The sequence below is a fragment of the Myotis myotis genome, unplaced genomic scaffold, assembly GCF_014108235.1.
Source record: "Myotis myotis isolate mMyoMyo1 unplaced genomic scaffold, mMyoMyo1.p scaffold_m19_p_23, whole genome shotgun sequence".
Taxonomy (NCBI): domain Eukaryota; kingdom Metazoa; phylum Chordata; class Mammalia; order Chiroptera; family Vespertilionidae; genus Myotis; species Myotis myotis.
Genome location: NW_023416328.1, coordinates 5,308,386 through 5,335,493, shown reverse-complemented (window position 1 = coordinate 5,335,493; position 27,108 = coordinate 5,308,386). Strand labels below are relative to the sequence as shown.

Below are 27,108 nucleotides of genomic sequence, written 5' to 3'. Positions count from 1 at the left end.
ATTTACTGGGCCACATCATTGCTATGTAGTAGGAAGCAATAAAAATTAAATTTCTATACAAAACCTCAGGCACCTATTCACGGTACAGGCTGTTTAACATTTTTGTTTGCTTGTTTAATTAGAAATGTTTTGGGGGTGGGGAGGTAGAAGAGGGTATTGGGAGGATAAACAGTGATGGAGGGAGGATTGACTTGGGGTGGTGAACACACATACAATATACAGAAGATGTACTGTAGAATTACACACCTGAAACCTATATAATTTTATTAATTAACGTCACCCAAATAAATACAATAAAAAAGAAGTGTCTCACTAAGTTTCTACCTAAACCTCCATTTGCCTGCCCAAAGCCAGGTGTGTAGCTTTTTTGTTTGCTTCGTTACAAGTGTTTCACTTGGGGGTGTGTCCTGGGAGCCGTTCAGGAATCAATCCAAAGTCTCTGCCCAAGAGGCTGGGAGAGCTCCGGGAGCAGCACAGGTGACAGCAAAGCACATAATCCACATTCTCAGCCCCAAACCGCCCCCTCCCCGAGGGGTTGTCAGAAGTGGTGCGGATAAGGAAGGGCTTAAGGTGAGCACTTAGAAAAGGTCACTTGATTTGGGAGACAAGGAAATCATGACCTTCAAGACAAGGACGTTCAAGAGAGTCACCGTGAGAGACAGTAAGAGCTGATCAGGGCTGAGACTAAGAAGGCAATGTCGGCAGCGACAGGGAGGAGAGCGAGAACAGTCCTTTCCTAGACGTGATGAGATAGGACATTTCTTCCAGGAAGGAGCTGCTTGTGCTATGCTTTTGAGAACTGGGAGATTCAGTAATGCTATGTAACACCTTCCGAGACTGGCGTGGTAAAAGAAGTTCTCGGAAAAGAAGGAAAATCTCGGCTTAATATCCCGGGTAGGCTCCTAATTTTTTAAAAAGTTGCTTTGCCCTAGCAGTTCTGGCTCAGTGGATAGAGCGTCAGCCCTGGGACCGAAGGGGCCTGAGCTCGATTCTGATCAAGGGCATGTGCCTTGGTTGAGGGCTAGATCCTTGGCCTTGAGCGGCCTGGGCAGGGCACATGCAAAAGGCAGCCAATTGATGTGTCTCTCTCATACAGATGTTTCTCTCTCTCTGTCTCTCCCCCTCCCTTCCACTCTCTCTAAAAAAATCAATGGGAAAATATCCTTGGGTAAGGATTCATGGAAAAAAAAAAATTGCTTTGATGGTGTATTTAAATCTATGCAGATTAATGATATTCTTTAATGAGTATTAAGTGCTAAAATCTGGCTTTGAACTAGATTCAGGGTAAGTCATCGTAGCTGCTAGCCTCATATTAACATGGCTATTGCATTCTTTGTTCCTAATCTGAGGATACAGTTAGGAAAATAAAATGAAGGTTTTCCAAATTAGCAACATGTCCGCGTGTCAGCCTTACCTGATGACCAAACATCCGATGTTCTCTCTGGCCCGATTCCAGATCCTCTTCTGAAAGGGACACCAGAGAGTCTCCCCGTTCCTCACCCCCGAACGGGTGCCTGAGCTCTTTGGCGTTTGCAGAGTTTCCTTCCAGAGATGAGGATGGCGTGTTTCCGACCCCAGCGCCTCCTGCCAAGCCTTCTAGGCTGAAACTGAACACAGAGCACAGGCGTTCATTCCCCCATTTCCAAGTCTCAGAAAGAAAGGGGGGGGGGTCCAAAGCCCCTTGCGTGGTATCTCTCTCGCATGTTATTTCCATGCCACACGTCAAGGCTGCTACCAGGGCACAGCACAGATGCGCACCGCCTCCCTTTCCCTCACAGGCCATGGGATGCTGAGAGAGAATCTGCTCATAGGCTTTCTTACCTCATTCAACTATTCAAATATTAGACCATCCAGGGCAGTGGTTCTCAACCTTCTGGCCCTTTAAATACAGTTCCTCATGTTGTGTCACAACCATAAAATTATTTTCGTGGCTACTTCATAACTGTAATGTTGCTACTGTGATGAATTGTCATGTAAATATCTGATATGCAGGATGGTCTTAGGCGACCCCTGTGAAAGGGTCGTTCGACCGCCAAAGGGGTTGCGACCCACAGGTTGAGAACCGCTGATCTAGGGTCATTTTCTCAGATTTTTTTTCAATAGATCATATTGACAGACTATACTGATGTTTTATTTATGTGTTTTCCCTTGATCTTTCCCGAACTCTAATCTGCTAATGCCAAATAATCAAATGGCACACAGAGCGTATGAGCATAAGGAACTGTAGAAGGCACACAGGAGACTGAGATTTGCCCCCAAGTCCATTAAGGAGACCTTCGTAACTTTACATTCAACTCCAGTCTGGCTGGGCTTTATAGCTTCACAGGCAGGCATCCACCCCCAGGAAACCCCAGTGCCACTTGTGAGCGTTCTCATCTGTGAGCGCTGGTCGCACAGATGCTGCACAGCTCCCTGCCATTGTTAGTTGTAGACAGGCACACAGGGCGCCTTAAGGAACAGAAGCTGAAAGCCACTGAGTCTGAGTCCTAATATTTTGTCCTGATATTGACTGGGGGTGGGGGGTGGGGTGGTGAGGGGGATTCCTGCGTTAAAGAAGTTTGTGGTTCGCAGAGTAAAAAGCACTTCCTATGAGCAGGTGGCTGCAGAGAGAGGTCAGCCGCTCTCCTCCTTGGGTTTCTAGCCAGAGTGGCTCGCATCTGTTACAGCTACAGAGGAAGCTGCTTTCCAAAAAGCAGCTCAATTGTATTGGAAGGGAGACTGGAGCTATTTAGTTCTTTCTGCTCTAGCTGTACAGTTAATTGCTACAAATAATTCACAAATGCCAGTCCAGAAAGGCTTATATTTGCTTTTTTGTTTCACAAATTACTCACTATGAATTGAAACCATATGCCTCTATTTTCTCTAGTGGGTAAATTAAACAATGAGTTTTGTTTTCCTGATTTCAATCTGACAATAGAAATGATGACTAACTCCAAGCACGAGTAATGTCTCTTGTAAAAGCCATTTTTTAATACCAGGAATAAGAAGACAGGCTAATGAAGAAGAAATTTAGTTTTCTATTGTGAGTGACTTGTAAAGCCTGAGAAAACCAGATCTATGCTTCCCACAAAACTCAACCCTGAAAATGTTTTAGAAATTAAATGTGGCTACTCGGTGAAGAGAAGAACATGAACCTCGGAGTCTGAATTTGGGATCTAAAGCGATGGGTGGGACTTGGTGTCAGAAGGGAGAACGCCTAGGGTCTGGGAATGAGGGAAGACCAAACACAGAGAGACGTGGGTGAGCGCACCACGGAGCCAAGGCTGCAGAAAACACCAAATCACAGCCTCTGGACACAAACGGGATGCGCAGGGCACACCAGCCGACTTCAGTGCTGCACCCCTCAACCGGATTAGCGATGCCGAGAGCCAGGCCAGGGGACGGTGCGCGCACAGACAAAGCAGGCCGCATGTGCGATCCAGCCAGGGAAGCCAGTCCAAGCCAAAGCCCACGCGCCACACTCTGTCCCCCGTGACGCTGCACACGGAACGATACCATACCTTCTGTAATTAAAGTCGGCACTCAGGGCAGCAGAGCACTGCACACCAGAGGGACACCAGCTCATACTGGGGATGACATCAGAGACAGAAATGGAAACGGAGGGACAACAGAGGACACAGGGACGGGGTGATGGGTTTAAAAAGAAAGGGCAGTTAGAGACAGATGGATTTATCTGAACAGCAAAAAATTAGAAGTGCAACATCGTTTTAGAAAAAGGCTAGAACAAAACCCACGGAATCTAAACACTGTTCTATTGACGTCCCTCTACATGATGTCTTGGGAGTGACTACGTGACGCTTTACAGGATGACAAATCCAACCTGAAACCTGATTACTTCTGGGGAAGCCTGAACTCACAGCCCACCCTACTGGCCTCCTGCCATGGAGGGGTTTCAGCCTCCATTACTGCGGACGGTCTCTCGGATACCCCCGCACTCCCTCACTGCAGCATCTCCAGGCCTTGAGTAAAAGGAACAGTGACAGACTACACTGTGGTGGCAGCTCACTGAGTCATCAGTTTTTTTCATGTGTTTCCAGTAAGGATCCATTTAAACCAGACAATTCATAAATCTTTCATAATAAGGACACCCAGTCAAGACTCACATCCATCTTCAAACCCTACTCTAGGGGGCTCTGTATGCTAAAGATGAAGCATGTAACAATGGTCACATTTCCTCGAATTTTAATGATAATAAAGGGATTCTTTTTTTAAAATATATTTTTATTGATTTCAGAGAGGAAGCAGAGATAGAAACATCAATGATGAGAAAGAATCACTGATCGGCTGCCTCCTGCACATCCCACACTAGGGACCAAGCCTGCAACCTGGGCATGTGCCTTGACTGGGAATCAAACCAGTACCCTCTTGGTTCCTGGGTTGATGCTCAACTGCTGAGCCATACCCAGCTGGGCATGAAGGTATTCTTTTAAAGGGGTTATATCATACTCAGGAATTTGTCTTCTGAATTTTCATACAAAAATTTAAAAATCCATTTGTTCATCTACTTCCTTGATTACCTCAGCACTGATGTTTATTCTCAAGCAGCAGGGACAGAAAATCTGGGGTTGAAAAGGCTAAATATAAGCAGGTAGAAAATAATCAATTCAAAATATCAGTTACTCTGTAAAGGGAACTGCATCAACAGGCCGGGATCTTTTATTAACAAAAGCTGCATTTAAAAATAAACTGCTCTCGCCCTGCCAGGGTGGCTCAGTGGCTGAGTGTGGACCCATGAACCAGGAGGTCACGGAGCGATTCCTGGTCAGGGCACAGGCCCGGGTTGCGGGCTCCATCCCCAGTAGGGGGCGTGCAGGGGCACTGCTGATCAGTGGTTCTCATCTTTGAGGTTTCCATCTCTCTCCCTTTCCTCTCTGAAATCAATTTTTAAAAAATTAAATAAACTGCTATAATTTGGGCTTAAAGTTCTCTGTGACACGCCTTTGTTTCCACAAGAGGAACGGCAGTAAAAGTACTCAGCTCCCTCCTGAGCCTTGGAAATGGGAAGACCCACAGACACCAAAGCCCCTCAGATCTTGATAGAGCAGACCCTTCTCCGTGGTTTTGTTCTCCACGGTTTCAGTGACCAGGGTCTAAAAATATTAAATGGAAAATTCCAGAAATAAACCAATAATGAGCTTTAAAGCACGTGTCTGTCTGAGCAGTGTGACGAAATGTCTCCCCGTCCCACTCTGCCCACCCGGAGCTGCATCATCCCTTGTGCAGCTTCCCCGCTGTTCTCGTCCCCGCTGCTTAGTCAGCTCCTCAACAGCCGCCTCGGCTATCAGCCTGACTGTCTAGGTATCTCAGAGCTGTGTCCAAGTTACCCCGATCTACTAATAATGGCCTCAGAGCCAGTCACATCACTTCTATGACAAAACATTGCTATAACTGTTCTCTGTTATGATTAGTTGTTGTTGTTCATCTCTTACTAAAGTTATAAATTAAACTTTATCATAGGTACATATAGAAAAAACAGTATATATATAGGGCTCGGTACTATCCACTGGGGGTCTTGGTGCATATCCCTGGTGGATAAGGGAGCACCGACTATACACCTACTAACTTTCTTTGGTTGACAAATGGGGGTTTTTGAGAGAGGAGAGGAGAGGAGGAAAATATGAGAGCTACCCCATGGCCCTTGTAAAGTGAAAATCTTTAATATTACTATAATTTTTAAATACTTTCCATTGTAAAACACTCTAAATCAGATTATATTAACAGTATGAAGGTCAAGGTGCGGAAGCGGAAAGTAGACGTACGCAGCTGAGGCACAGCTCTAGCTTGGAGAGCAAGATCAGACCGACTGATAACTCGCTGGCGTGAGGAGAAGGGAGCCTCCATGCAGTGTTCCAGCAAACACGAGACTCAGATTCTTTACAATTGTTAACTGTAAATCTCCAAACTATTAATAAAGAGGCATCTTACATCTAAATATCCAACTTATTAATAACACGATGTGGTTAACCAGTAAATGAGCATACATTACCAAATAATGAATTACATGTATAATTTTATTGTACAGAAATAATCTTCTATAGACTTAAAATTCCCTTTCCTCTCAGAAATGGTACGTGAGAGACTGGGATGAAATGTAAGATGAAGAGGACGGAGAGCCACAGGCAGACAGACAGCAGGACATGCTTTCCCAAGAGCCCAGAAGCTGCAGATGGTCCTACAGCAGCAGGAACACAGCCCTTTCTGCAGCAGCAAACACCTTCCACAAAGAAGGGTATTTCTGAGAGCATCTAATGTCCCCGATTCCTCGGGGGTGGGGTGGGGGGGGATTACATTATTTTTTATTGTCGATATTATAGATGTCTCTTTTAATACTTGTTGGAATGTTTCAATTTTACTAGTTAAGGCTTAATACAAAACTTATAAGTATGCCTCGGCCTCTTCCTACAGAATATGACTGAGGGTGAAGCTGTCAGCGAGTGGCCGGGACGCTGGAACTATTTGCTAACTTGGACGGCACCCAGCTACTTGCCATCTTCCAGGGTCTTCAAGCGCATGGTTTCAATGAGTTCCGATTAAAGAGCTCCCACGGGGAGCCTGACATGACTTATGGCCCGTTCCTCTGAAGAAAACCTTCACCAGAGTCATGGTTATCGGAGATTCATGAGAATATTTGTATTTGAGCTCAATTTTGCACTTAACTCTGGAGTTAAAGGGAGCAGCCACTTGAAAGACACAGTGGGAAAGAGCACTATTCGCCTGCTTCCCCGCAAACAGCGTCAGCTCATGTTAACAAGCCCTCTTTATGCCCGGCTGGCGGGGCGAGTGGTTGAGTGTTGACCCATGAACCAGGAAAAGTCACAGAGCGATTCCCGGTCAGGGCATCTGCCTGGGTTGTGCGCTCAATTCCCAACCGGGGGCATGGAGGAAGCAGCCAACCAATGGTTCTCTCTCACCACTGATGTTTCTCTCTCTCTCCCTTCCTCTCTGAAATAAATAAATAAAATTTTTAAAAAAGAATATGTTGAAAATATTCTAGGGCCTTAATTTAATTCTTTTAAACTTTAGGTATTTCTGGTTCTTCCCCACCCCCCACCCCCCACCCCACCCCTTTTTTTGGAAAGAAAGAAAAACTCCTCCCTCGGGTCCATTAGAGAGGCACAGCGTCAACATGTCTTCAAAGTGTTCTGGTGAAAGTTGGGGAGACCCTGTTACCAAAACTTTAGATTCAAGAAACTATTTCATAGGGAATGGGCATCAGCAATCAAGTTCCTGTATCTTATTTGCCTGAGCAGATGTGACACTATTGGAAAACAGCTGCTGAATCTTGGAATAGGCAGAATAACGAGAGGCTGGTTAGTAAATGCTGAGGCAACATGGTTAGTCCAATGAGTGAGTGAACTCTGTACCTTCTCCTATGAATGGGAGGTCTCCTGACAACATCCCCAAGAACGCGCATTGAACTGAAAATGAATGGTGGAAGAGGTCAGTGTTGAGGTGAAACAAAATGGATACAGACACATGAAACACACAGACATCACACCAGGAGAGATACAATCCCCAAAGAGAAACAGCAGGAAGTCAGGGATGAAGGGATGTGGAATGAGAAAAATATCAGACCCCAAGGGGCCTGGCCACTTCTGTGGAGGCCTAGCTTGGCTCCCTCCTTGCTCCCTGGAGTTAATCAGATGACAGGGAATGAGGTTCACTCAATTATAAAAGTAAAAGGATCAGGACAAGCAAAGGCCATTCAAAACTTACAAAGGGTTTTCTTAACACTTAAAATTTCAGGCTTCACTGTATGCAGGCAATACTATGAGCATTAGTCAAACTAATTAAAAGTGATACCCCATCCCATTATCTCCAGAGGTCTTGGGACCGTGATGCTGGGTAGTCCTTAATGTGAAGCTCAAATAGGAGATTCTCATTAAAGGCTGAAAATACAAATAATTTAGGTGATAGGGTTCTTCTCTTAGTTCAACCAAAGGATCACTATGTAATCCTGGGCAAACCATTTAATCTGAGCTTCAATTTCCTCACCCGAGCTAAATGATCCATACAGTCCCATCCAGCTGTGAAACCAAGGCCATGGCAAAGGGATCCACAGGGGTTATAAAGAAAAATGATTTCTATATAAAGCAAACACTCATTTCTTGACACTTATCATCTAAGACAAGGATGGCTAGCTGCAAGAATCTTTTCCTACACCCTATGGTTTCTATTGGTGTAAATGCTTTAAGGGAAAAAAAAGAGTACAGCATGAATACAGCTAAAAAGGAAAGCTTTTAGAAATTGCTTTTTACGTAATTTAGGTATTCAATCTCTCACCAACGATAACCCCAAAGCAGAAACTCCTCAAAAACAAGCACACAGAGAGACTGACTGCCCAGCAGCCGGCGCCTCACCTCCGGTGGCTCATTTCTCCATCGCTGGCGGCATTCTTGCCAGGACCCCAGCTGTGCCTCCGGAAAGGGGACAGCGAGCGCAGGGAGCTCCTCAGCACAGAGCAGTTGGCAGGCACTTCGGTGATGCTGTCCATCTCCTCCTCCTCCATCTCACCTGAGCCGGCAGGCTCGCTCTCACTCTCTCGCCCCTCCGCGCCCACCCCGGGGCTGTAGAAGCCGTCGAGGGACTGCTGCTCTCTGGACCTGTGCAGAGCTGGCATCTGGGGGAGGGACACATCGCTGCCATGCGAAGAGTGGCGGTCCAGGGAGGCGGTGTCGTCGGTGGAGGAACTGGATCCGGTGATGTCACAGACCGACTGCTCTTCCTCGGGCTGGAACGGGGAGGAAGCGAATGCGGTTGAAGAGCAGAACCAAGAAGACGCCTGCTATCCCTATCGAGCCAGTGGCGTCATGGTGGGCGGGACGGACAAGATAGAATGGGCTTCAAGGGAGATTTCTTTTTTAAAGCGTAATCACAGCTGGATTAAATAGCCTCCAGTAAAGGTAGGGTCCAGGGCCTATGCTCTTTCTGCCCTCTAGGGGTGCTAGACTAGAAGCCCATCAACTGTCCCTTTCTAACACAGGTCAGTTCCTTCAGTCAATACCCCCAACTGGAATGAAGGGAGCCCTATGTCTGTGGGGTTCTGCTGAATGAAACGCTAAATTGATATCTTATTAGGTTCAATTCTCACAAGCCTTACCTAAAAACAAGGTTGTCTGCTTGGCTACAGGGATGATGTGCTGAGGGTGACATCCCAAAAGCAACCCTGTGATTGCTTTTAGTGGCCTTTTGAAAAAATGTCAGGTTATGAGCCCACCTAAAATCTTCCATAAATGCCCAAATTCTGGCCACAAATTCTTAAATATAAGAAATCTATGCCCGGTCGGCGTGGCTCAGCGGTTAAGCATTGATCTAGGAACCAAGAGGTCACTGGGTTCAATTGCCGGTCAGGGCACATGCCTGGGTTGCAGACTCGATCCCCAATAGGGGGCATGTAGGAGGCAGCCAACTGATGCTGTTTCTCTCTCACTGATGTTTCTCTCTCTCTATCCCTCCCCCTTTCTCTCTCTAAAAATCAAATAAGATACAGGAACTTGATTGCTGATGCCATATATATATATATATATATATATATATATATATATATATATATTTAAAGAAAGAAATTTACTCTTTTTTCTCACTTCACTGAGAATTGGCTGAGTACTATCAGGCCGAAGTGTACATAAAATAATCCATAAAGTGATGGGGCGGGGGTGGGAGAATAAACATGAAGCTCATAACACTCACCAAAAAGTCATAATATTTCGCAGGAGGCAGGCTGAGTGGGATTATTAAGTTTGTGACAAACACGGCAGGCTGTTAAAGGGACCTCTGTGAGGCCAGAGGCCCGCTGATGGCTGCAGGAAGTGACCTAACGCACACTCATGGTTCGCATTAAAGATGTTGCAATGGCTCTCCCACGGATTGTATTTCAGAGGAGGGAGGCGAAGAGGGCTGGGGCCGGGGAAGAAACTCGGGGCTGGCCTGCAAACGCATGCGGATGGCCACCGAGAAAGACTTTTAAGTAGCGGATGGGCCGTCTGCCACTGCTGTGCTTCTATGTGAATCAGTGGCTATTAAAGCAGGTGTTGGGAGATTGAAAGCAAAATCACAGAAACTAAACAAATTTTAGAGTCAGGTCTAGGAACACGTCTCAATTCTGTTGCCAGCAGAGTAAATCTGAGTAAACTTAACCCACCAGAGCCTCTATTTCCTGAGGACTCCGAGGATAAAACCCCCCACCATACAGCATTGCTGGGGTCATGAAATGAGATCACACATTTAAAGAAGTTCAGTGTCGAGCGAACAGTAAGTACTCTGTAAATATCAGCCCGCCTCTCTCCTTTTCTGTCCATATGTAAAGCCTTGGTCTTAATAATGCCAGAGAAGACATTACAAAACCTCTCTTGGGCACATCCTGGGAGTGGAACCACTAAGAGGAAGGGGCCACTGGACATCCTGGTGCGAGCAGGGGCAGGTGGCAAGTGCACCGCCCTCCTGCTTTCCTGAGGGCTCGGGTGTGAAACCAGGGAAGACCATTCGGGGAGTAAAAATTGTATCGCAGGGTCTGCGTGGCTCAGTGGTTGAGCGTAAGCCTAGGAACCAGGAGGTCACGGATGAATTCCCGGTCAGGGGGCATGCCTGGGCTGTGGGCTCGATCCCCAGTGGGGGGCCTGTAGGAGGCAGCTGATCAATGACTCTCCCTCATCATTGTTATTTCTAGTTCTCCCTCTCCCTTCCTCTCTGATATCAATAAAAAAATATGAATTTTTAAAAACTGTACCTATCTGGTCACCCTGAGAAAAAACAATTGCTAAATCTAGCACTGGTATGAAACACTGGTATGAACAATCTTATAAATGCTTCTGGCAGTTTGAAAAGCAGGTAAAACATACAAAATGCTAATTCTGCGTACCTAGGAAAATCACTCAATTTAGGGAGCAGAAATAACTACCATTCTGTAGAGATGGTTACATCCAGGGAAGGTGTCATGCACTAGGAGGCAGCAGCATTTCTAAGTGAAGACTTTCCCATTTTTATCAGGTTTTTTACTACACACAGAAACGTTTAACAAAACACGTGCGTAACCATGACACCATTCAGGGATTAGGGATGATTCAAACTTAAAGCTGGAACGTAGATATTGTCTAATCTATTTATCTCAGACAAAAGCAATTTATCTTCAAAGATCAGCATCTCTAGAATGGTATTCAGCAGAGACTGTGTGTGTGTGTGTGTGTGTGTTGGGGGTAGGGGAGTGCGGCAGGAGATTGGTGGTTCAGGTGGAGGAGACTTTAGAAGTCCTTATAATGAAAACCTCAAAATTACAGTGAAAATTACCCAAATTCAGGTTTTTTTGGGTTTGTTTTTTTTTAATGCTATTGGTTTCCCTATTCCTAAATAACTTCAGAAAAGGACAGACCTTCCCAAGTATGTGGAATTTTTACTTGACACACTCTCGAGCCAACCAGTCCACTCTGAGCAACCATGACAGGAATCCTGAAACTCCACAAATCTTCGCAAGCCCCTGGAGGAGATGCGGAGAGCAAGGGAAAGGAGCCGGGAGGAAAGGTCAGGGAAGGCCAAAGGGACACACAAGGGCCGCTTGGACAGCAATGAGAGTGTCTGAAGGTCATTCAAGAGGCTTGAATACATTGTGGGCCAGAACCCCAGAACGTTAAAGCCTCCATTCTTTTCCTTTTTTTTTTTAATTTCAGAGAGGAGGAGAGAGAAACATCAATGATGAGAGAGAATCGTGGTTGGCTGCCTCCTGCGCGCCCCCTACAGGGGATCGAGCCCACAACACAGGCATGTGCCCAGACTGGAAATGGAACTGTGACCTCCTGGTTCATAGGTTGACACTCCATCACTGAGCCACGCTGGCCGGGCAAGTCTCCATGCTTCTACCATAACTTTGCAACAGCACCTCCAAGCGGGCCTGGAGAATGTATCTACCCACTGACACAACTGCTCCCCTCACTGCCCCAAAGTCACCATGAACCTGCACACAGGGGCCTTCACAGCGGCCTCGCCTGCCCCTCACCCCCTCACTGCTAAGACAACCTCCTGTGGGGCACAGATCTGCATGCCAGTGCTGACCCTGCTGTGCGAAAGGCCTCTAGTTTTCTTAGGAAACAAAGCAGAACTCGATGCAACCAGGTGCAAAAAAAAAAAAAAAAAAAAAAGGAAACCACCTCCACCCTCTTAGGGGGCCTCAAATTATAAGAAAAACACGAGGTGATTCATGTGGCTGGGCTGGGCTTTTCAGAGAGAAAGCTTGGGCTCCCTAGCAGAGATCTAGAAAGTTCCAATTAAGCCACTTGACATCACCCAGCTCCACAGTGAGCTTCAGGCCTAAGCACATTAGTCAGAAATGACTCTGTGGTTAGTTTATACACATGACATCATGCAGTCTGAGCCGCGGTCCTTCCTCCCACTGAAAAGTGCTCATTGTCATCTGATTTCGTTCACTTCCAGTTCGTGCTGTGATGCTGCAGGAAATAAAGGGGCCGCGGCCTTGTTCGAAACCCCTGGGGCCCTGGAGCTCCCCTCTCTGAGGGACCCCGACACTGCTCCCGCAGAGACCACGGCAGGGCCAGAGACAGGCCCACGAGGCCCCACTCAGCGAGCCACAGGCGGTACCTTGGAGAAGACGATGCTGTCCACGTCTTCGCTGGGCGAGTGGAAGAGGTCGGAGTCACTCCCGGATTCTCTTTTCAGTTCACCTTCTGTGGGAGCACACTCCCGGCCCAGCCCGACACCCAGGAAGTTCTCACATTCTGAAAAAGAGACTGTATTCAATCAATACGTTAAAAAGGTCCGTTTCTTTCCATTCCAGCCGTCAGACCAGGGACTGCAGGGCTTCGTTATAACGGAGCTGCCAGGCAATGGGCTGAGCCTCATACAGTAACAAGAGTGTCCTTTCACCCAGCCAGTGTGGCCCAGTGGTTCAGCATCAACTATGAACCAGGTCACAGTTCAATTCCTGGTCAGGCTACATGCGTGGGTTGCAGGCTCGATCCCCAGTAGGGGTTGTGCAAGAGGCAGCCGATCAAGGATTCTCTCTCATCACTGATGTTTCTCTCTCTCCCTCTCCCTTTGTCTCTGAAATCAATAAAAAAACAAAAATCACAGGTCTTCTGGAGTGCCCCGCCACACACACACACACACACACACACACACACACACACACACACACAGTTCAGAGAGTATGATACCTTGGGTGGAGCTGGTGGGTGTGAGCTTTCCACTCCTTCCCCTTTCCACACGTGGAAAAATCAGAAACCCCGTCCCGTGGCTGAGGGAAAACGGGGGGCTGGCCAGGAAGAGAAAGGGCTGTCCCAGCCACTGAGCTGAGCCCTAACAGTCCAGCTGGCAGCCTCACAGAGCACGTCCCCGCTCCGGGCTGGAAAACACCAGCCCCAGACATTCTCATGGAAAAGCCACAGGAGGACCCAGGGCAGCCCTCGCAGCAACTCCTCCCCCAGGAGAGCCCGCACCACGGGGACCACTGACCCAGACGGAGGAGCATCAGCACCGCTGTGGGAGATGCTGGTGCCTGCTGAGCCAGGGAGGGGGCAGAGCAGGGGAACCAGGAGAAAGGATAGGAAAGGACTTGAAGCCGTTATGAAACCCACAAATGGGGGGAGGAGGGTTAAAGGCAAGCTAACCCACACCCCAGCTCACGTGTGTTGGTAAGTTTTCAAAAGGAGTAAAATCTTTCCTTTCTTCCTACGTGTCCCCTTCCTAATGAATAAGATAGAGCAGCGCATGAAGGTAGAAGAAGAATGGGCAAAGCCTTAGAGATAGACTGGCGTGGCTTAAATCTCGGACTGACTACTTATCGCCAGGAAGGTCCCAGGCAGGAAGTCACTTAGCCCCCAGTCTCCATTTCCACAGCAGTGAAACGGGAAGATGGGGAGCTCCAGTTAGAAATGATTTATACACACAGCCATCAGAGCTCTGCCCCTTGGCACACAACAGGCGTGTGATCAGCTCGATAATGAAGTCAGGGCTTCACTGACCTGTAACGTGTGGCTCAAGTAGCCTCCTCAGTCAGGAGGCCTTGAGGTGGGCCAGACCCGTTTTATGACCCTTACACAAATGTCAACAACTTCTGTGTCCTGAGCCATTAGCTTTTTCACAGCGAGCAAAACGTGTGCTCTTAACGATGCTGTCTAGTCATCTGGGTATAAAATTATATGTTTGCAAACAAATTACAGTCGGGGTCGGGTAGCGTAGGAACATACCAGCACTCACTGGGCTCAGCGTGGTGCTTTCCTGCATTTATTTACCCAGAATTTAAAAATATACAAAGTAGTTTTAAAAGATACTCTCTCATTTGGTTTAACACTACTGCTGGCCTGCGCTGTGTTCATAAAGCAAAAGAAGGAAACCTGCCTAGAATTCACCAAAAAAACTCTGCCTGAAAGTAAAAAACCTCACGTCTTAAGTTCAGAAGCATAAACCAGATGTTGGATTTTGTTAAACTGAAGTTTAAAAACACCAAAGGGGGATGTTTGGGGTTGGAGTGTGTGTGTGTGTGTGTGTGGGGGGGGGGGGGGGGGGTCGTCAACAAAATTCAAGATCATTTCTTTAAACAAGTAAATGAAACTACCGCACATGGAGAAACTCCTGCGAATATTCAAACTGTGAGGCAACCTCACTCACCTTCACAGGGACAGACAGTTCATTGCTGGGGTGGTTGGGAATAATTACACTTTTAGAAAAAGCCCCAGACAGCTCATGGGATAAAGTAAGGGGAAACTTTTAAATGAAAGATTCTAAGGGCCGGACTGGGGACGTTTCAGCTGCATTTGAACAGAATCAATCTCATAGCACACGGAGGCCCCGAACACTATAGCCTATTAATATCCTTTTTAAAAAATATCTATTTTATTGATTTTTTACAGAGAGGAAGGGAGAGGGATAGAGTTAGAAACATCAATGAGAGAGAAACATCCATCAGCTGCCTCCTGCACACCTCCTACTGGGGATGTGCCCGCAACCAAGGTACCTGCCCTTGACCAGAATCGAACCCGGGACCCTTGAGTCCGCAGGCCGACGCTCTAGCCACTGAGCCACACCGGTTAGGGCACCTATTAATATCCCTTAAGTGCTTTCTCCGCGTGGGACAAAAGTAGCGAAAAACACTCTGCACATCTGTTTCCAACACTCCCTTTGGAGTGAACTGAGGTGAGAATCAGTAGGAAAACCCCCTGGAAATAAAGGATTTAAAGTTTGTCTTTAAAAGTTGTTTTTGTGTGTTTTTTTAAATACACTTTTATGGACTTCAGAGAGAGGAAGAGAGGGACAGAAAAGAAACATCAATGATGACAGAGAATCTCTGGTTGGCTGCCTCCTGCACTCCCCACACTGGGGATCGAGCCCACAACCCTGGCATGTGCCCTTAATCGGAATCGAACCGTGACCTCCTGGTTCATAGGTTGAGGCTCAACCACTGAGCCATGCAGGCCAGGCTGAAGTTCGCCTTTAAATGTAAGACTACTGCAGTACAACCACGGGCAAATGGTTTCCAGAAACGCCTTAAATGATGCCTCGGTAGTTTTTAAAGCAGGTTATTAAAATCTGGAAATGTAAACAGAAGTTCTGGGGGGAATGTAGACTTAAGAGGCCAGAATGTAATTAGCCAGTGTTCATGGCAGCTGCAGGGACAGGCAATGGCTACAGCTGCCCACCATGGCGTTCGGGTGACACCCAATAGGAAAAGCTGGTGATGCTAGGGAGGTCAGAGACAATGGCGCACAGAGACGTGAGGGAACACGCCTTCGTCCCCGTGAATTAGTGACTAAACCTGGGACCACAGCCACGTGCTGTTATTACCAAGCAAGGTCTTAAGAGCATGATACCCTCACCCGTTGTTACTGAGACCTCCTGAGCGCTTAGGGAAAGACTCAGTTCCTGACAGTACTTCCAAAGTCTATGGTTCTTAATGGTCGGCTGCACAGGGAGCAACCAAAGGAGCTCTGAAAGAGTTTGATATCCAGGCCACACCCCCCAGAGCAAGTAAATCAGAAGCTCTGGGGGTAGGACCCAGCCATCCATGTATCTTAACGCTCCCAAGTTACTTTTTTTTTTCATTCTGGAATGTGAACCTGTTTTTAATTACAGTTGATATAAATATTATATTCGTTCCACGTGTACAACACAGTGATCTGATATTTATATTCCTTACAAAGTGATCACACCGTGAGAACTCTAGCAACCATCTGTCGCGGTACAAAGTTATTGTGGTACCACTGACTGCATTCCCTATGCTGTCCATTACATCCCATGCCTTACTTACGTTATAACTGTAAGGTTGCACCTTTTGATCTCCTTCACCTTTTTGCCCATGCCCCCATTGCTCAACCCTGCCAAGATACTTTCAACGTGTAGCTATGATTGAGAGCCACAGACTTAGTCCTTCACAGTATATATTTATAGTTTTACTGGATTAAGAAATTGCATTACGTCATTGTGTAGCATGCTAAGGAAGAACAGACCTCCAAATCGAACGACCTGGTGTTGGAGTGGAACCATGGCTCTAGAACATGTGCATTTTGGACACCGGTGTTCAAGCGAGCCGGAGGGGAAGCCCTGCTTACCTGGGCTCTGCGGGGGAGCCAGCAGGGAGGCTGCATCAGCACACGGCTCAATTGTGCACCAGCTTTCCCGGTTTATCTGAAGGAGAGAAGAGAGACTGAGTTTCAGACAGTGAAGCCATGTGGGATGCTCTTCCAGCAGCTGCAAGTGCACATACTGCTCCATCACTTCCGTCTTTTTCTTTGAAACTTGACTGCAAAGTGGGTAAAATTATTTTAAGAAAAAATACCTTTTCACAATACACACAAGGCAATCGATAATTAATGCTCTGGGGAGATTTTTGATAAAACTTAGGCATATAAGAGTCATTTTTATTAAATTTAACATAATCTTCAAATGGCCATTAGAGATTTTAACACACCTCTTTCCATAATTGCTAAAACAAGTAGACAAAATCCATAAGGATACAGAAAACTTGAAAGACATTATCAACCAATTTGATCTAACAAACAGAGAGAGCACTTCCTGCAACAACAACAGGACACATTCTTTTGGAGTGTGCACGGGAGATAGACCGTATTTCGCAGAAATCAATGCGGTAGAAGAGAGAGAAACAATAAAAGAAATAAAAATCAAAAGGTGATTTCCTTGAAAAGATCAATGATACTGCTAAAACTCTAGCTAGGCCGAGCAAGAACAAAAGTTACAAATGATCAATATCAGAAATTAAAGGGGGACATTATCACAGAACTTATAGACATTGAAAAGATAACAAAGAAATACTATGGACGACTTTAGTGCCTATCACTGTAACCCAGATTAGAGATCTTTCCTTAGATGTGTTTGAGGCGCATAAAAAGCCCAAAGGTGTGGAAACAGGAACGAAGGATGGCTCTGAGTACACACATGTAGCACATCTGTTGTCATGTTAGTCTCCATTCCAAAAGGTGACCTCTACGACGGGGGTTTTTGCATGAACAAATAAGCCTTGTACTATCAACACCCTTCTTAGCCGGCTCGAGATGAGGCTTGGCAAAAGGTTCTGATGGCCAACTCCGGATTAGGAGACACGAGAGAAAGAAACCATCGTGTTGAGACTACTAATAACCTGAGTTTTAAGAGAAAAACAAAGACAATGATGATGATCCCTCTATCCAGATTTGCCCTGATGGAATCTGTCAGCCATGAGGCAAATACAGGACTGGCAACAGACTGAATGGGCCGAGGAAGGAACAGTTCAAGATTATTCCCAAATGTTTGAGCAAGGAGCTCGAAATGAGGAAAACAGAAACTTGGCCATTAGATGTCCGTGTCTTCTGGAGGGATAAGTTACCAAAACAGAGTTTCTGGCTCTGACCACGTTCATGACGCTTTAAATAAAAAAAAACACCAAAGTTAGTCCTTTGTTCATATCGTCTCCATGACAAAAAGATCATGGCAACTGCAGGTATTCAACATCCACAGTTCTGGTAAGTTCTTGCGCATGTGCCCCATGGGTAAGAGAAGGTACTTCAGAAGAAACGCCAGACCCTCACCGGACCCGGCCCACAGGTTATATTTCCTGCCCTGGGACCCCTTGCGGTTACACAAATCACACCCACGTTGCGTTCCCATCAGGCTGAAAATAGAGCTGTACATATTTTCAGCGCAGAGGGAGCTGGCTTTTGTTTTTGGCAGCGTGTCTGCTACTGTTTATATCCGAACATCCTAATAATACAGCCCACGGTTACACCCAGCCTTCCCAGCCGTTGCCCGTATTTACTTCCTCTGCATCTGTCTCAGGAGATGCAGCCAGAGTTCCAACTCTGAACAAAAGGAAGCAGAACCCACCATCCGGACATGGGAGCCAAGCCTTGAGTCAGTCTTTTCAGGGAATCAGACTGTCACTGAGCAGATGCTGTGGCCACCTTCAAGCCTCAGCCTCCGTACCTTTCATTGAAGGCAATGAGGAAGCCTCTCAGAGCAAGCCAAGGTTTCAAGCATGTATATTTCTCTGGAAAGTGACGCTGGCCTTAAAGACAAACTACTCCTTTGGCTTTAGCTCTAGGTCAAGTGGCCTACCCAGACATCATGAATAGGGCGGAGGGGGTCCTCTGGAAACACTTTCATTCAGTGCACACAAAACATGGTTGCACATCTTTTAAGCAGCCATCTGAAACTCTGAATTACTGGCTACAAAGTATTAATGACCAGGTGCAAAGTATGCTCATCAAACACATGAGAAACCAAGAACCTAAAATTATAATAAAACAGAAATGGCCCCTGGACTACGTCGGTTCAGATCGCCGGTGAATCCTAGAGTCTGACCCTCTTCTGTCTTGGCAGATGGTAGTTCTGCCCAGTTTCTGATCCTTGCTACCCTCTTGTTTAAGAACGGCCTCAGGAATGCTTATCCTGTCAGCTACGGAACGGCGCTGGGCGAAAGCTCCTGTCAGTCACCAACTTGGGGGGCCAACGCTAGCTTACTAAAGGACGTGGAGGAAAATAGGCATGTAGATACCAAGGGGATTCTGCTAACAATGAAAATTATTACATATCCCAGTCTGAGCATGTGATTTAGCATTGCCAACCATTTATCCTAAGAGCCTGAAGTCATAGGCATTAGGAGAGAGTAACCAGGGGACTGTCACACAGTGAGGAAGAGGAATGTGTATGTGTGGACTTGGATGGGGGACCGAGGAGGGTGGTAACAAGGAATACTACCAACTCGTGTGTTATTATTTAGGGGGGGATTCAGAAAGGAAGGAAGGTTTGGGATGCTGGGGTTGATGGTGAGAACAAGCGCTACCTGAAGATAAAGACCAATGTACGTAGCCTCGGGCGAATCTAAGGCCTGATGCAGAAGAACTACCCTGAAACTATACAGACCTGACAAAGGGAAGAGAGACCAGAGTGCAGAATAAGCCAAAATGCAGGGGATGTAAGACAGGATGGGAATTCTGAAGCTAATCTACAGTGATTGTTAAGATGCCAATGGGAGGGACTGGAGCTGTAAGTGTGTAATACCAAAATGATGGGCTCACAATCTCAATTTTATGATTATTGTCATACTTCATCTCTGTGATGGTTACCTTATCAGTACACTGAATACAGTTTATAGAAAATGATGCTTATGAATCCACACTTACAAATCTTAAAAGATTAACTCACTCAATTAGCGAATACCTAGTATTTTTATTGTTGTTGTTAATCCTCCCCGAAGGATATTTTTCCCATTGCTTTTCAGAGAGAGTGGAAAGGAGGGAGGGAGGGGGAGAGAAACAGAAGAGAGACACATCGATTGGTTATCTCCTGCATACGCCCCACTTGGCAGTGAGGGTGGGGATGGAACCTGCAACCCAGGTACATGCCCTTGACCAGGAATGAAACTCTTCCATGTGAAGGCCGACACTCTGACCACTGAACCACGTCAGCCAGGGCCTTACCAAGTATTTAATCTGAATCAGGGACACTGCTCTGAGTGCTTAGAAATGTCTAGTGAACATATGAAAAAATTTCAAGCTCCTTAGTATGAAAAGCAAACTTCCAGAGATAAAAATAGATTGCAAACATACACATGATCACTTGAGATCTGAAGTATACCTAATACCATTATCTTTTTTTAAAATATATTGTTATGGATTTCAAAGAGAAAGGGAGAGGGAGAGAGAGCTAGAAACATAAATGATGAGAAAGGATCATGGATTGGCTGCCTCCTGCACTCCCCATACTGTGGATCGAGCCCGAAACCCAGGCATGTGCCCTTGACCTGGAATCAAACCTGGGACCTTTCAATCCGCAGGCCGACGCTCTATCCACTCAGCCAAGTCAGCTAGGGTCCCAATACCATTATTTTTTAAAAACACTAATTAAAGATAATAAAATTCAAAGTGGAAGATAATTGGAGAGCACTTCTGAGTATTTTTTAGAAGAATTATAGGGAAAATCTGCTACAACTTGTGTGACAAACTGCAAGTATAAGAGATGGTGCACCTGTCCAAGGTGTTTACAGAAGGCAATGTCCTGAGAAAGAAGTGATGGTTTAGTTTCTAGGACTTCTCCCAACATGAAAGGTCTCGGACAGAAAAAACATGCATTTTTATATATAAATAACAACTGATATACATATTCATGTAATAAAAAGAACTGGTCGCCTCAAAGAAACGGTCTAGGATGGCAAGAACATGGACTCTGAAAGCAATCGGATCTGGGGCTGCATCCTACCAGCTATTGTGCATGAGCCATGAGACCTTCAGAAAATGACTGACTATCGGAATCTGTTTTTCCGTAAGTAAAACGAGACCAGGAATGTAAAAAGTAAATGCCCGTATCTCCTATCCATCCCCTTCTTCCCACTGTGACCACGAAAGCATTTTATCCGGCCTGGACTCCCACAATGGCAGCCTAGCTGATGCCCACAGTTAGAATGACCCTGTATAAACATACCCTGAGAAGTGCTGTATCCAAACAAAGCAAATTCCTCACCAGGGTGGTCGAGACCTTGCTTTTCTAGGTCCCCGCTGCGCCTCCAGCTGCCCTGCCGCTCCCCACTTACCCAGGTGCTCCTGTCACATGGCCCAGCCAGTTCCCTCTTCCTAAAACCCCTTCCCCTTGGTGTAACAGGCATGTTCTTATCCTGCAGGGATCCTTTTTGTTTTGTTTTTTTTAATGACATCACCTGAGAAGGATCTTTATCTAAAATAGGGCTTGCCCGGCCAGCATGGCTCAGTGGTTGAGCATCGACCTATGAACCAGGAGGTCATGGTTCGATTCCGGGTCAGGGCACAGGCCCGGGTTGTGGGCTCGATCCCCAGTGTGGGGCGTGCAGGAGGCAGCCGATCCATGATTCTCATCATTGATGTTTCTATCTCTCTCGCCTTCTGCCTTCCTCTCTGAAATCAATGCAAATATTTAAAAAAATAAAACTTTAAAATCGCATCTATGAGGCCAGTAAGCCTGTGATTTTGCTCCACATAAAGGTTTTCATGCCCAGTTCGAGCACAGAGCTCCTCACATTTTAGCATTTTTTAAATGTATGACATTCCTATGAGACTGAGATCTTCTCTCTCCCCTTCTTCTTGTCCTTTTCCCTGCCCCATCCCCCGACATGTAAAATCATGGAGTCAAGCATAAAAAGGTCCTAAACACTAGGCTCTCCCCAGGGCCTGAGGACAGACGTTTTAAAGCACGAGTATGGCTTCGTAAAGGAAATCACATTTCAGAGAAACTAAAATGAATATTATCTTGGAGCAACTTCAAAATGCCCGTGACCCACTGCTCCCAGGCCAAGCCTGGCAGGTCAAACCACCGCCTGGGAGCGGTGACAGAGGGACAATGACACCATCGCACGCCTGTCCCAGCCCCTCGTCCAATGTGATATTTCACTGGCTCCCGTGTCGATTCTTCTGGGCCCATTATTGGCCTCAATGGACCAATGAAAGAATGAGGGTGCCGCAAGCAATAAACTGAACTGATGAATCGATAAAATAGCTCCACGATTTCCTTGACCAGGGCAATGCGTTACACTTTGCCTGGACTGCCCAGCTCCGTACTCACTCAAGGTCGGAACGGAGGTTCCTTTCGGCATCTCTGAACCACTTGGGAGGCTTCCAATTTCCCCTGCTTTTGCCAGAAAACTGCTAAACTTCCAATAAGCACGCCATCAGTCACCCAATATTTCCAGACTCCCAACTCTGACTGGAGGAGTCCTTACTAATTTTAGATCCCAGGATGCCTTCTGTGAGCAATTAGCCCTGCAGAGGCTCCGCCCCCATCCTGCTTAGACACCTCACACTGAGCAAACAAACACGGCTATCAACAGTCTGGGGCTGGACCTGAAAAGCAGTCAAAGCCAAGCCAACAGGACCACATTGCCACTTAGTAAATACGTTGATTGGAGAACCTTCCAGATTGTGAGCGAAGAGATGGCAGAAACAACAGAAAAGGCTCTGACAAAAGACAGAGCGACTCAGAGACAGAGGCAGACGGAGAAAGATGCCCAGACGGATGGGGGCGGGGGTGGGCGGTGAGGGGGCAGGGATGACAGGGAAGGAGGGACAGACAGACAGCGCAGGAAAGAGCAACTCTAAAGGGGAATCTCTCCCTTTGAGACTTTCAAGAATAGGAGGTTCTCCTGAGAATAAGAGTGCATTTTGAAGCAGTTACAGTGACATTTAAGCAGTAAGTGGCTCACTGCTGATTCTCAAGTCCCACTGGTTTTGTTCAGAAAGTACTTTATTTTATTCATCCTCACCCAAGGATATTTTTCCCATTGATTTTTTTTTCTTTTTAGAAAGAGTGGAAGGGAGGGGGAGAGACACACAGAGAGAAACATTGCTGTGAAAGAGACAGACGACACATCGACTGGTTATCTCCTACACTCATTGGGGACTTACCCTGCAACTGAGGTACATGCCTTTGACCGGAATTAAACCTGGGACCCTTCGAGTCCGCAGGCCGGCCCAAACCAGCTCAGCTAGGACCAGATATTCCTTTAAGAATCCGAAAATCGCCAACCCGATCCCCCACCCGCAATGCTCACACATACTCCTCAGCCCTTCTCCCTGCGGGTGGCCGGGGCGCAGCTATGGGATTCCAGGGGAAAGGGCCTGAGAGGTGGCCTTACCTTCAGCAGCACCACGTCCACAGTCCTGTCCACCTTGGAGATGTCACACAGGCTGTAGCGCCGCTTGTGCCGCTCGTACATTCTGACCGAGGGCGGGAGGGAGGAACAATGCCGATGTGCCCGGGGTCACTTGGGGGACCAGCGCACCCGGCCAGTCCCGAGTTCCAAACTCCCCCCGGTGAGCTGCAGGGGACCGGGCCTTCCAGACGGCGCTCTACGCGAAACCCTCCAAGGGCCAAAAAGGAATCAAAAAGAACCCAGCGGAATCCACTTCCCTGAACTGACCCGGAACTTTCTGACAACTCCGGAGCGCCGGGAAAATGAGTTTATAATTCATAATATAAACAGTGCGTGCCTCCTGGTGCGATGCAAGCACCCGCTGCTTCCATCACTGGTGATGGCTCCGGCAGAAAAGCTAAGCATGAACTGGCTGGGCATAATGGCCGGCGCACGTGGCGGAAAGACCAGGGCAGGCAATACGAATCCAGTACGTACTCCGTCAGGAAAAGAGAAAAAAAGGGAAGACAACGCTACTGCAAAGGGATAGCATAAAAAAAAAATTCCCATTCAACTCTTCTTGTTTTAAAGGAAAAAAAAGAGAAGGAAAATCAAATTTTCTTTATGGAAGAAAAAAGCAGAAGCCTGGAGATCCTGTCTGAAGCAAACAGCCTTTCAGGTCCGCGTCTGCTCCCAGGCAGCAGGGCTGGGTTCTGATTTAAGTTGGAAATATGTAATGACAGCAGCGGAGAAGGAGGAAAAGGCCCCTCCCCCTGCCCCCTCCCTCTCTTTAGGGCGCTGGCCCTGCCCAAGCCCAGCCCGTCCTCCCTTCTCCTCACTCACAGGGACGTCAAGACTTGCCCTTTCAGCTCCGCACCAGCAGCCTCGGAGGCTTGAAAAGCTAATTGCAGTGGTGGGAGCATGATTCACCCGCGAAGGAAGGAGAGAAAAACAAGGCTTCCTTTTCCAGCGCTTCCTCCTCCTCCTCCAACTGTCCCCTGTGAGCAGGCTCTGTGGGTCCAGATGCTTCGATGTCAGGCAGGAGTGATGGAGGGAGGGGATGTCACCCTGAACACCACCAGCATGTGCACGCGCTTCTCTCTCCCGCCAAGGACAGAGAATTGAAGCGACCCAAGGCACACACTGCAGCTCCGTGCCAAACGCAAACCAGTGACTTAACATGAGAAAAATGTGAGCCAAATATTTCAGGGTTGTTTCTCTAGGATCCAGAAGTGGCCACAAAGGTGTCCGACAAGATTTAAACATCATCAAGAGTTCAGCTTTTTATTTTTTTGTTTTTTGAGGGGGTTGATGAACAGAAGGGGGCTTTAAAGAGGATTAAAGAGGAAAGCAGGAAAATGAATGGGGACGTGTGTCACCGCTCTTTGTGACGAAGGAAGTCACCTGGCTGGGACTGCTCTGCCTGCGAAGCGTCCACTCACATGCAGGGAGCCCTGCAGAGCCCCGTGCAGCCCTGTGCACGGCTGCTACCCATGTGCCTGTTTTTTACTATTTGAGACCTCGCTAGCCCCACCCTTTGGAACATTCTCCGGGGCCAGACCTCTTCCAGAATTCGCTCTCTCACTCCAGACATTCCCTCACTGAGGTTGAAAATGATTTGGGAGAGAAAGGAAGAAGGGAGGAGGCACTGGGGGAAGTAAAGGGAGAAAGAGTGAAGAAAGAAAGAAGAAATAGAAAGATTTGCCTCCTGGGGCATTAGCCTGATTTTCCTCATCTGGCCAGGTGTCCTAGCTGGACCTGGAGGGTGTGAATGAGGGGGTTCAAGGAAGAAAAGAGACTTAATACCACGGGGATGGCAAACAGAGCTGGAGAGGGGGTTTTTCAGGAACTGTATGTACAAGGGGAAGAGACGTCTGATGAGTCACCATTTCCCCAGGCCAGGCATTCACTTGTTAACTAGCTCAAAGGACAGGAGGCGGCCAGTCGGGCTATAATGCCAGCATTCTCCATCTATATGCTAACTCGCAGCTGCAGCTATAACCACCCAGAGCCCCGACCCCCCAGCCCTCACAGCCCTCACTGCTCCGGGAGGGATCCCCCAGCCTCACTGCCAGCCCTCACCGCTAGGGAGAGCAGACAGCCTCCCTCCCCACGTGCCCCAGGGGGCCTTGGCTCCTTGACGTCCCCAACATGTACAGTGAGACAGGGGCGCTGCTCATCACAGTGATGGTGGGGACCAGTAGAAACAAGATGATTCAGGCAAGATTAAAAGTTGTCAGTAAAAGTCTTGCTCAGGCTTATTACCGAAAGGGCGGGAACCTGGTCAGCAATTTACAAATACTTTGAAACTATGTGATCTAAGGCACCAACGGAAAGATCCTTTAGGCTTCAGTGTATGGAAAATTGAATAATGTCTTATCTTTTTGGTACGAGCTTTCACCAAGCTGTAATTTAGCACTCTTTCCCCTCCCCACATGCACACAGAGCTGCCTCCCCTCTGTCCTCAATATGGTTTATTCCTCTCTGCCGCTCCCTTCTGTTTTAATTAGATTCAAATGTTTCCTGCTTCCAAGGTTCCCAGGCATCTCTCTAGGGACCAGATGCTTTAATCACAATAAAGCCTTTCTACGCCCAGCCTCCCCTATTGACATAAATGTACATAATCTATACTGATTTAACAGCTATTTTGTGCCGTGCAGTGAAGGCAAACAAAATAAATAACAAGGTTTGTCCTTAAGAAGTTTATATAATTAGAGAGGAATCTGCTTCAAAATAATATAATTATCTGAAATGGCCCAGATTACTATTTTGAGACATATAGATGAACCTTTTCAATTTCTGACTGTCTGCTGGCTTTGTGCTACCCGCTGCGAATGGAGATTTCTTACTTTTTCTGGACACATAAATGTATTTCAACGATTTGGAATCGTCTTTACGTATTCTGTTCCTTCTTGGAGCAGAAATGCCCTGGGTGGGGAAGAGTCTGTTTTTCTCTCCCCTCTGGATCGGATCAGCACTCCCCAACAGGAGACAGACTCCGTAGTCCTGTGCTTTTGCTGCTGATGTGACAATTCCAAGTTTTTATCAAAAACATCTGGACCCACTGAACAGTTATTCTGTTAGAATTTTGAAACGCCGCAACCAATCAGTTCAAATCCAAACTAGGGCTGAGAGTTACAAATTTTCGTTTTGAGAATGTTCCCTCTTTCCTTTAATTTTGAGAACTTGTAATTATGTAATAACGTATGTATTATTTACAATAGTTATTTACAAGATTAATGATCCCTCCTTCTCTCTGTGTCCTATCCGCAACAAGGGTTTCCAAATTCCTCAAGAGAAGAGCCAGAGCTTTTAGTCTGTTCAGACCACAGGCCCGACATATGTTCTTAAAATTCCAGAAAATGAAGAATAACAGTGTTTTATGCATTATAATTTATAACATTTCTGTTCAAGAATTAATTTTTCTCCTGGTTTGTTCAATGACAAGATCTAACCCCCAACCCGAATTATTTAACCTTCTTACAGGGCACCTCTATTTGGCTCCTTTTGTTCCAGGTGGGGCAGAGCCCTGCCTGAGTCCCACAGTCGGTTCTGCATCAGGGCGCCACCTAGTGGGTGTGCTGAGGATCCAAACAGAACGCTCAAGGCCAGTAAAAGGAACAGCAGCATATGACTGGTCCCTGGTTAAGTGACTCACCAGTGACTCATTCAGTCTCAGCAGGAACGCCAGGTAGGAGTGTGAAAACCAAGGGTTCTTTCCATTCTGGGGTGTGCCATTATCTCCCTGAGCGACCTGGGACAATGACGCTGACTCTCTGGACTTAGGTTTCCAAAACTGAACACTGAGAGTATGGACACTGTAGCATACCTGACATTCCCTCTTGATCTGATACCGTCAGTCTGAGACTAAAAAGTATTTATCACCTGACATATAGCTAGCTCAGAGGAACGGAGAAATCTGCTCAAAACCTGTTGTAGAAAACATGCAGTATATTCTTGCACAATTACATCTGCCACCTCCACTTTTCACATGAAATGGGAAGGAAGGAGAGGTCTAC

The 27,108-nt window shown here is 46.8% G+C and overlaps 1 protein-coding gene across 25 annotated transcripts in view; it reads right to left on the bottom strand.

Moving 5' to 3' along the window:
• Positions 1-27,108, bottom strand: part of AKAP13 (A-kinase anchoring protein 13) — a 186,241-nt gene that overhangs the window by 46,003 nt on the left and 113,130 nt on the right. For 17 of the 25 annotated variants that reach the window (XR_004975200.1, XR_004975199.1, XM_036355844.1 and 14 more), the window contains 6 exons: positions 16,551-16,626; positions 12,586-12,734; positions 8,361-8,731; positions 7,365-7,418; positions 3,501-3,566; positions 1,415-1,607 (listed from right to left, as the gene is read on the bottom strand). Coding sequence is in view for 23 of the 25 variants with exons in the window: in XM_036355844.1 (XP_036211737.1) it covers positions 1,415-1,607; positions 3,501-3,566; positions 7,365-7,418; positions 8,361-8,731; positions 12,586-12,734; positions 16,551-16,626 (909 nt within the window). In the remaining 2 variants the exon portion in view is untranslated. Of the gene's footprint in view, positions 1-1,414; positions 1,608-3,500; positions 3,567-7,364; positions 7,419-8,360; positions 8,732-12,585; positions 12,735-16,550; positions 16,627-23,092; positions 23,785-27,108 lie in introns of those variants that run through there. The other 8 variants (XM_036355843.1, XM_036355854.1, XM_036355850.1 and 5 more) reach the window with 6 other exon arrangements.